The 11,001-nt window shown below is 37.2% G+C and overlaps 1 protein-coding gene across 5 annotated transcripts in view; it reads right to left on the bottom strand.

Moving 5' to 3' along the window:
* Nucleotides 1-6,425: 6,425 nt before the first annotated feature.
* LOC137293841 (1-phosphatidylinositol 4,5-bisphosphate phosphodiesterase beta-4-like) overlaps nucleotides 6,426-11,001 on the bottom strand; it is a 92,375-nt gene continuing 87,799 nt past the window's right edge. For all 5 annotated transcript variants that reach the window (XM_067824612.1, XM_067824613.1, XM_067824609.1 and 2 more), the window contains 3 exons: nucleotides 9,669-9,770; nucleotides 9,232-9,376; nucleotides 6,426-8,457 (listed from right to left, as the gene is read on the bottom strand). In XM_067824612.1, the coding sequence (XP_067680713.1) occupies nucleotides 8,389-8,457; nucleotides 9,232-9,376; nucleotides 9,669-9,770 (316 nt within the window). In that variant the 3' untranslated portion in view covers nucleotides 6,426-8,388. The remainder of the gene's footprint in view (nucleotides 8,458-9,231; nucleotides 9,377-9,668; nucleotides 9,771-11,001) is intronic.

Below are 11,001 nucleotides of genomic sequence, written 5' to 3'. Positions count from 1 at the left end.
TTCATTCTCTGTTTTAAATGTTAGAGAAATCGATGAATGGCATGCTTATTTGCCAACTTTCAAAGAAAGATTCAACAACAACTGTCTGACTAAAATAGAGGGAATGGACACTCTATGCGCACAACCCGGATTTTCTTTTCCTTGACCGAGAGATCAGATGAATAATACATGTCCAGGGTTTATCACGAAGAATATGCCTGGTTAAAGATATATCCCGAAAAATGTCATCCGAATCGTAAAAGTCACCATGAAGAAACATCTCAAGCTGTCTTAATAATCCTAAAGAGACGGTGTGTGTGAGAAAGAGTTGGATTTTTCGCCGATTTTAGGAATACTCCAGTAATATCACGGCGGGGAACACAAGATAAATAGGCTTCACATACTGTACATATGGGGGGGCATCGAACTCGGGACTTACTGATCAAACTTTAGGGAATACCCTGCTTGACTATGATACAAGACACTGTATGGAAACGCCGCACTCGCGATACAAAAGTTGTTATCCTCTAGGTTTGTTCAATATAAAAGTCCGAACTTCTACAATGCCACTCGAACAAGTTATAGGACAGATTGCATTCGTTATTCCCAGTTAAACAAGTATGACAGAAAATTTAGTAGTACATGGGATTAGTGGGAGTTGAGTTTTACACCACTTTTAGCAGTATTCCATCAATATCACGACGGAACACTAGATCAGGTCTTCACACGTTTATACTCATGTTGGGAACTCGGGTTATCGGTGTGACGAACCAACTCTTTTAACCACAATGCAGCGAATAGGGAGGGGTGAAGGTGACATCAACAGTAGTCTACAACAAGGCATCATCGTGATTAAATATTCCCAGATTATGTGTACTTTTGGGTGAAACTTATCCCCCAGGCGTCGTCCATAGTTCAACACTAATAAACTATACATGGTGGACACCATGACTGAAGGGACAAAGCGCAATATTTCACCAGCTTGCATGTTTTGCACCACCCGTCCGTGGTTAAGGGAAGTACAATTTACCCGTATTCTAACATACACATTACGACTAGTATCTTTACGTTGAGAAGCATTCATTCCCATTCAAACCTATACCCACATGTAACCTACAAGAACGGTAGGCGCTGTAAAATAAGCATACGTAAAAACATTTGAGCAAAGCATAATCTACGTTATATAGTCTCTGACTGTTCAAACGCTGCTTTGAACAATATTAAAGGTATATACCAATGTGAAAGCATGATTTCAGGGAAGGCCCAAAGTGATGCGGGGTATTAGGGTAGCCTAGTGGTGAAGTATTCGCTGGTCCTCCAAAGATTCCACTTTGATTCTCCAACTGGGAACATTGTGTGAAGCCCATTTCTGGTGTCTCGTGCCATGATATTGTTGAATTATTGCTAAAAGCGTCCTGAAACCCACTTACCTAAGAGATCCAGGTCTTATGTGTTTAACACTTTCGTGAAAATCACTGGCCTGGAAAAACCAAGAAACGTGACTAGGGAAGCATGACTTTGAATCCCGTCCTTGCTTTTTCTTATTGCTTAGGGATGAAAATCTGCTCTACACAGCAAATAGCAGGACTACCACCTTTGGGACTTCGGTGCACGTGCTGTCGTGAAATAAGCTCCATTAGGTAGGTTTTGTTGTTAAATAACTGCATGAAAAAATACAATACAAATAAACGATTTAAACAGTTTATTAAACAGAACTAAAAATTTCCATAAAATCTCATATTACACATTTTTTATAATGACGTGAGTGGCAGTAATGACATTTGAAGCTGAATGAATGCTTTGGAGAACAGGATCACATTAGAAAGCCACACTGTAGTTTCTATGGAACTGGGATGACACAACTGGTATAACTGAACAGTGTGCACCCACCTTCCAAATTACCATCATGAAACAGATTGAGTTCTTTGCTAGCAACCTGTTTGGGATGAGCAACACTTTAAGGTGGATTAAACATGGCTTTGAACAAATGTTCACTTAGATAAGGGAGGGAAGTTGAAAATGATGCAAGCCTTAGTGGATTATCTCTTTGGAGAAAGCAAGGATCACATGTGGTAACAAGAAAGTAAGTGTCTTGAAACAAATCTGGAATTCAAACCCGCAAGTAGGACAAGCTAAACATGAGTGTGCCTCAGATAACATGGCAGCTTGTACCACACTGCACTGGAAGAAGATAAGGAAGATCTATTGTTAAGGCAGACAGTAATGACATAGTGTAAATTAGTCAGATTAGCTCCTGTTTAATAAAGGATGAAATCACACATCCCTAGAAACGAATTGCAATTTGTGACCCTTTATTTCCTGGTTTTCTAAATGTAAATTCTTAACACCTTGTGAGTATGGGCAGAAAGAATGCCAACTATTTCATAATTTCATTTTGAAAAACACATCTACAAACCTGTCTAGTCAGCATTAAAGTATTCAATGACCACAGGGAGTTATAGAAAGGGCACTAAAACTTTCATCTCAATAATCAATGCTGGCCTTGTTTGAAAATACATGATTACCTTCAAAGATCAACATAATAAAATATCCCCATTAACCCCTAGTCATGTAAAGACTGCAGTTCTTATGTACATTAGAGTGAGAACCCAAATGAAATCCAGTTCCTACATCCATGAATAGTTGATTGTGGTCTGCAAAAGCAGATTGTGAACACACAACAAGCAAAGACAAGTATCTTGCCATAACTTCTGAATCTCCATATGTATTCCTCAGAAGCAACGAAACCAATTTGATGCACCTGAAACTATTTGTAAAAAGTACGGATTGTGGTTTAATGAATATTGCACAGCCTGAATCTACATACAAGAAAAAAAAGTATGCACACACTGATTTTTAGAGCAGACTCATTGATCCAGAACCATAGTAAAACAGGCTTTAAACATGTCTTCTGACTACATCTGCAAAACACTGTTTATGGACTTAACTTTCATAAATGCATAAGCAATAACTAGCACTTAACATGTTGTGTCTGGTTACATGTGAAAATGGAAATTTCCTGTTATACTGAAACCTCTCATTCAGGAACATTATAGTTGGATCTTTACAAAAGGATTACAACTATAAGCTCATAACTGCTTAATACAGAAGTTTCATATTCCATACATTTCACTGAAAACAGCACCTTCAAGACTAACAGTCTCAATATTAATTACTACTGGAAAATAAAACTGTTCCAATCAAACCACAGGACTTCTGCCTCAATCCAAGGTATGAAAGAGCTTATTTTTCTGTGTTAATAAAAGAAGAAAATGACAGACCAACTAATATACATGTACTATGAAATACATAACGACTACGTCTTGGAAGACAACACAGAATTGATACAAGCTTCCAGTCAATAGTTAATCAATAATTACATTTTCTGCGTATTCATACTTACACAATGGATGAAATGAATTGAAATTATTTCCACTAATTCAATAACATTTACAACAAGTAGATACTACTAACATAACATATATTAAAGCAAATGCCTTCAAATGTGAAAAAACTCTTAACATAATCACACACAGACAAGTAGGAAACCAGTATCTTTAAGTATCTCATGTTCAAAAACAATAACGCTCAAATATAACACCGATCAACAAGAATATGAACCAATAATTTACCATGATTACAGAACTCAAAATCTGAACAAATTACTCTAGGATGTAATAGTATTAAGGATATCTTTATAACATATAAATACACACCTCAAGTCTTAATAAACTCTGCGTGGTGTTCCATTATATTATACAAATGATCACATCAATTTTCTTCAGCTAGGATAAATCGAAAACCATAAAGCTTCAAGTTCCTGGCAATTCTGTATCAATCATGCATATTAAACATCTGGTGCAATTTCTGGAGATGCTGTGGACTTACATGAAATATCTGCAACATAATCTTCGAGTCCTGACCGACTAGCGAAGCAGCAATGTCCAATATGGTTTATAAATACGATCAGAAACATGTACAACAATTGGGGTATAAAAACTAGAGCGGCAATGTCAGTTGAACCAAGGAGCAGAAATTACTGGTAACCAAGCAACCAAAATGAGGCTAACGTACACAACAATTTGAGGTCACTGGCTGGCTTGTGCGATGTTATGATATATTGTTTGATGTGTCTAACTAGCGTATGTAGTAATTATGATGTTATATCATTTGGTTTGTTTAGTCCACCTAAACAATCATTATATACGTCATACCATTGTGTGTCTAATCTGCTTGTACAGTCATACTGTTTGTTGTATCTAGCATACTGTACAGTCATTATGTCATACCTTTGAACTGTCTAGCTATCCTGTAGTCATTATAATGGACCCGTGAAGGTCCCGGGGTAGAATAGGCCTTCAGCAACCCATGCTTGCCATAAAAGGCGACTCAGCTTGTCGTAAGAGGCGACTAACGGGATCGGGTGGTCAGACTAGCTGACTTGGTTGACACATGTCATCGGTTCCCCATTGCGCAGATCGATGCTCATGTTGTTGATCACTGGATTGTCTGGTCCAGACTCGCCATATAGCTGGAATATTGCTAAGTGCGACGTAAAACTAAACTCACTCACTCACTCATTATAATGTCATAATGTTTAATGTGTCTCGCCATTCTTTAGTCATTATGTCTTAACATTTAACATGTCTAGCCATTCTGTATTCATTATGATGCCATACCGTTTAACGTGTCTAGCAATCCTGTAGTCATTATGATGTCCCATCGTGTAACGTGTCTAGCCATCCTGTAGTCATCATGATGTCATACCACTTGATAAGCCCATGTCTGAACAAATGCTATGACACAAAATCATTTCACTGAACACAGCATTTACAACTAAAATGATTTAGCAACATGTTCTTATATTGGTGATGACAGGATTACTGGAATCTACAACATACTTTGCTTGTAAAATCCTGAACCTTTGCTACAGACACATTTGATGGAGTGCTCAGAAAGAGAGTATATTTTCAATGTCTAGGTCTGTGTTACCTATGTACTTTTGAATCATTCTCTGAAATTTGGGTAACCTTTGTTTCTAAACAGTAACCTTAAGAGTAGGGTGTTATCTGACAGATTTACCAATATGAATATTATGACTGATTCATGTTGTGTTCATTACAGATTTGATGCATTCATTTCTCCACATTGTACTGTACATATTTTTGCACAAATATCCACTCAGTAGATACTATTCCATTTATTTCGCTACCTTCATGACAGAAAAATGTACCAACTCCTGGTGAACAGAAAGCATGGAGGCAAGACCAACACTACAGTGCCAATAAGAGCTTTGTAAATACCATTTGGTAAGACACAATGAATTTGAGCAAATTTACCAAGGTTACTGATCAGCCTCATCTTGGTTCCAGAACGTTCTGCAAAATATTTGAAAAGTCTCAATATTTGTTTGTCATTCCAAAAAGTCATAAAAGTATATTCAATCTGATTCCCCTGATGAGAATTTAATGTCCGAAGTACAAAAAACAGCAATATCAAAGTTACACAGTGAAAACAGCATGTGTACATCTAGGGAAGGTAACTGCACAATAAAATCATATACAGAATCTGTGACATAACAGTAAACATAATATAAAATGTCTTAACAACAACAAGTATTGCTTCTCTAAAACAAAATGTACGACATAACTGTTGTGAAACAAGGTATATGTGTGTACAACTGTAAGTTTGAATTATGACTTAACAAGCCATCAAAACTACTTGTTAGAAAGCAAAGTTAGGATTTCAGAGAGAATTGAATCTGTCAGATGAAACAAAATTAATCACAGGTTTTAGACACTATATCATTTTAAACTATGGTAATTTATGAAATTAAGCAACTGTCAAGACATGAACACAGCAAGGTGCTATTATACAGAGAGATTGTCATTCAAATATATTTGAATTATTTCATCAGCAATGTGATCATGAAGAAAATCTTAAACGATCAATAAACTTTGATTATTTGAAGGTGTGACGTATCTATTTGATGTCATAGCTATGGTTGCATCCTGTGGCTAATCAGTTTGTGCACAATGTACACCTCCATCTTTTATAGAGTTAGTGAGTTGGTCCATGAACAATAATTCAGTCATATCACAGCCTGCTGACACAGTGTGCAAGGTAATCCAGCTGATAGGCATCAACATGTTGAAAGTAGGTGCTTCCAGACAAGGATCATTATTGGGGCAAATTTGAGACTCAAACACACTGACAACTAACCAGGGAATCGCTTTCCACCTAGCTCTAAAAATATATTCAACAGATTTTATTCTTTTGTGTAATGGTCACTCTTAACAATATAAACAATTCCAACAAAAGTAGTACAGACTGTCTATGAGGCGTCTTCATTTGCTGTGGGATTAGCTGCTCAGTTTTATCAACATAGTTGACATGTCATCATATCCCAACTGCATAGATCAGAACTCATGATATCGATCACTAGATTTTCTGGTGTAGATTTGATACTTTACAGACCGCCGCCATATAGCTGAAATATTGTTGAGTGTGGCATTAAACAACATACCAACCAACCAGAAGATATTTTCTTGTTTCATTTATCTGCCCCAATTTTGTTTCTTAATCTTTGAACAGCATACTTGTACTGGTAGGTTTCACCAAAGTTGTAAACCTCCATGACAGATATCACTTCAAGTTTTCTTGACATAGTGCAATACAACTCAAACACAGTTTTAAAGACAACTCACTAAATCTTGGCATTTATTGGCACAGACTGTTTATGTCACAGCATAAATGATAGGACAGGAAACTAAAACACAATTAATAAAAGTGAAAGAAGCTCAGATCTATGCATCACTACAAAATGCTACTAATGTATATCCAATTCCAATCTTGAGATCATATCCCCATTTATGCACATGAATCACCCTTAAATGTATCATGGTAACTGTGGGCGCTGTTAAAGCTAGTTTCAACTTCTGAACTCACAACTGCTAACTGCTAACTCCTACTAAGTCAACTCAAGCTCCAGCTACTCCATCATATTCACCATGCTCAACATCTACATCACTTACAATAAAAGGGAAACCCTTCAGAAGCTTCTAACCCAACAAAACTAATTGTTTCCTGGTAGAAACCTGATAAATCTGTTGAACTCTGACTATATACCTTTAGTCATCACATATCGATCACAAAGTCGAATAACCTGGCTTCACATAAAAACTAAAATAAAGTTTGACATTATTAGCAGGTGAACAGAGTTCACAAGTTTTGTCAATCCATAAATGGCCTTACTCTTAATAAAACCATTGACTGATATCTTAATCTGCTTCCTACATAAAGTCATAACTAAGATATCACATTAATCTTAACACTATCTAGAGTGTATTGACAGTATTTTGGGTCCATTATGACAGAGGGAACTCAAGTTAGAGTGAATACCAACTCCTGACAGGATATTATACTGGCTCCTGAACACAAACAATGTAACACACATTTGTTCAGTATTGAAGACTTCTTGATCTGTGACAGCACTTCTCTTAGCATGGCATAAAATATCCACATAATCCAAAATACTGTACTGTTTTATTCCTCTTCATGAACTTCTCCCCAGCAGTCCATCAGTCATAGCAGCTAATCATGTTTACCCTCCAGATCTGTATAGCGATTCAGAGGTTTCCTTACATAGTGACGGTGAAAAAAAGCACACACTAAACGTTTCAATAAATATAGTATTAACCAGAAACTAAAAAATAATCACAGGACACATTGTGCAATAACATAAATGCTTATCAAATGGCAAGAAAAACAAACAATGCAAATAAATATCTTAAAGAAATCTGGTATAAATATTTGGTTATGAGCTGAGTAAACAGCCACTGAGAAACTATATCCAAAATGTTGAGATGAGATACTTCTTAAGAAGCTACTTCAAAGGAGTGGCATGGGCCTTGCCTACTCATCATACGATGATGACCTTGAGAACATTCTGGTCCAGGGTCAAGTCGGATAGACAGTGTTCCTGAGTGAAAGCTTGGACCATGACAGCTAAAAGACCCCCAGAAGGTACTAAGGGAAGGTAAGTGGTTGTGGAGAGTATGGCCATGGGTTGAGTACAAAACAATCTGTCGAAGCAAGTCACCAGATTCACGAAACAGCTGAACAGAGAGATGAGATTTGTTCACTTTGATTTGGAAAGATTAACTTTCCTCAACACGAAAATCACAGAAACAACCCAAAACTGGAAGAAAGGAAAACGATCATGTCCATTTCATATCATCAACTTTGCAAAAAATGCTAAGTCTAGTCTCAATATTTTACCGAACATTTTCACATCATCTTTGTAAAAAGTGAAAATATTCCTCACATATTCTATACATCTGATGTGATGATGAGTACAAATATACATCTACATGATACAATGACCACCAGTTGACTGCCCTGGGTTGTCTACACAACTGTTTCCGGCTTTGTGCCAAGTCTTGCTTCTTCATGAGCCATGTCTGCTATGTCGAGATACTAAAACAGAAAAAGCGCCATCAATGGCTCAGCATTCATCATGACAATACTGTAAAAGATAGCTTGCGGCACTGCTTGCAGCTTAGCTGACAAATGTTTTGATAGCTTGAAGTGAGGTGAGGTGAAATGGGGTTTAACGCCATACTTCAGAATATTTTGCTCGTATGACTATGTACATGCGTGTGTATGTGTGGCTTTTGTACTTGATCAGACTTTCACTGGTTTTAAACTGCTGCCTCACTGGGGTACTATGCCGTAGTTAAGCATGAATACCCCACTCATACACATTATACTAACCCTGAGATGACCTGTCCTTATTTTTACCCATTAATGCCAAGTGTCAGGCAGGGACTAACAAGTATCATATATCATATTGTCTTTTGGTATGATGCCGAAAAGGATAGCATGTGTTACACAGCCTGAATTCAGAAAGGTGTCAAATGCTATCACAACCTGTAGAATCATGCATATTTGACATAATTTTCATCCCAAACACTCACAATTATATTTTCTGGCATTCAGCACAAAAACCTACTAAAACATCAAGAAGGCTGTTACAGAAATATTTCATTGTTACAGTCAAGGGGGTACATTTTCATTTAACTTTAATGTCAGTTCCACTCATGTATTACTCCCAAGAACAGAACTAAAATGTTCAGAGTCTGTCTTCACAAAACTCATTTTCCCTTTTCAACAGTGGTTGCCCAATATCATGACAATACTATGTTTCAAAACGTTACCATAGCACATATTCTGATGACATTTGATTCATACCTTTTCATTGTCTTTAACCAGCTTCTCCACCTGTTCTGTATGGATCTTCTTAAGAGCTTCAACTTGACGTGAGTGCTTCATTGCAAGGCGTTTACGCTCCTCAATAAACTTTTTCATATTGTTGGAGTTAAGCTCTCGTATCCGCCTTATAAAACACATAAAATTTCTGAATGAACAAAACCAGGTCAATGAACAAAACCAGGTCATACTTAAGACTGTAGAAAACCAAATGTAAGTACAATCACGACAAAACTTATTTCATAGACCAAAGTTAAGCATTCTTTAGATCATTCTGAATCATGATCCGCCATATAAACATACTGAAAGAAAACAATTTTCAGTATCTTTACTGAATTGTAGTCCAGATAGCATCAGTAACATAAAAGATCATTTGCATGTTTGACACAGTAATACATAATAAAGAATTCTAGACCCACCTATCTCGCTCTGCTTTGTTTTTGATTGACCTATCATTTTGCACCATCTTGAAAGACTCCATTGACTGCTTGGCTTGGTTTGCCTTCAGTTCCTTGTTTTCCCTGAAACAACAACAACAACAACAATCAAATCATCATTCTCTTGTCATTCACCTTGGTAACAGTCCCATGACCAGTAACTAACCACGGGAGATAGTCAAAATCAAATGTTCTGAATACAACTGATATTTTATACTTATCCTGACTCATGCTTATAATGTTTATCTCCTCCCTCTGTGCCAAGAAAGTGGAACACTTGAAATCCCTTCTAATTGAAGCGGATGTACAATACACTCACCCACCAGAAGCCTCCCTTTGCCGCCAATACAGTCATATGACCACCCATTCTTGTCACTCTCTCCGAAATCTCATACTCTCGGCAAGAGAATTACAGTAAATTCTGCGTGCCTTAGAGAGGCGGTTGGGAAGCCATGATGCCATGAATCAGTATAAGTAAAAAATGTCAATTTTTTTTCCAGAAAAGGATATATTTTTCCTTATCCTGACTCATACTTATTATGCTTACAGAATCCAATGGATAGGTCAGATTCTGTTGACTGCCATATAAGTATGTCCAGTACATCCACCCTTTGTTAACTATAACAGCGGTAGTTCAGTCCTGTTCTTCCAGTATCAATATTCATCTGAGAAATGGTGGATCATATACAGTCGAATTTGTCTTCTTTTGAAGCATTCATTGAGCAGAACGTGATGATATATTGAACAGCTAGTGATGATATATAGAACAGCTACAGTCCTCCTAGTGTCTACTGCAACTGTATGTCAAGATTTCTATCAAGACCAGACGTGCAGTTTCTTCATGTACAAGGAGTATCTTTATTACGAGTACATAGTCAAAATCACTCATGCTAGCCTGTTCAAGACTTTCGCAGGGACTCTCAACCACTATAGTCATAAGAACTTCTTGGTCTAAACAAGTCATGTGATAAAAGGGTGAGTGAAGCTCAGCACCTTTGTAGAACCGTTAGTTGTTGTGCGATAACAAGAGGCCAAAACTGTTGAATGCCAGTGGCGTCCTCCATGGCAATGTCCCATATTGGTGAACACTGTATTTGATTTCCAAAAGCAGCCCACCATTATAGTTGTTAATGAGCAGGTGCCAAGCTTTAAGGCTCTCACTTCCTATGGATTGGAAGCCCACGGATGCTCAAGTCCTGCTGCTTTGTAGGCACCCTGTACAACGGCTCCAATCCATACTGTGATAGGATACTTCCATAGGTGTGTCAGTAGATAATTGGATGAATTGGCACTTGAAGCATTGTCTCCATATTTT

The sequence above is a fragment of the Haliotis asinina genome, chromosome 8 (assembly GCF_037392515.1).
Source record: "Haliotis asinina isolate JCU_RB_2024 chromosome 8, JCU_Hal_asi_v2, whole genome shotgun sequence".
NCBI classification, from domain to species: domain Eukaryota; kingdom Metazoa; phylum Mollusca; class Gastropoda; order Lepetellida; family Haliotidae; genus Haliotis; species Haliotis asinina.
This window is presented reverse-complemented; position numbering and strand designations above follow the sequence as displayed.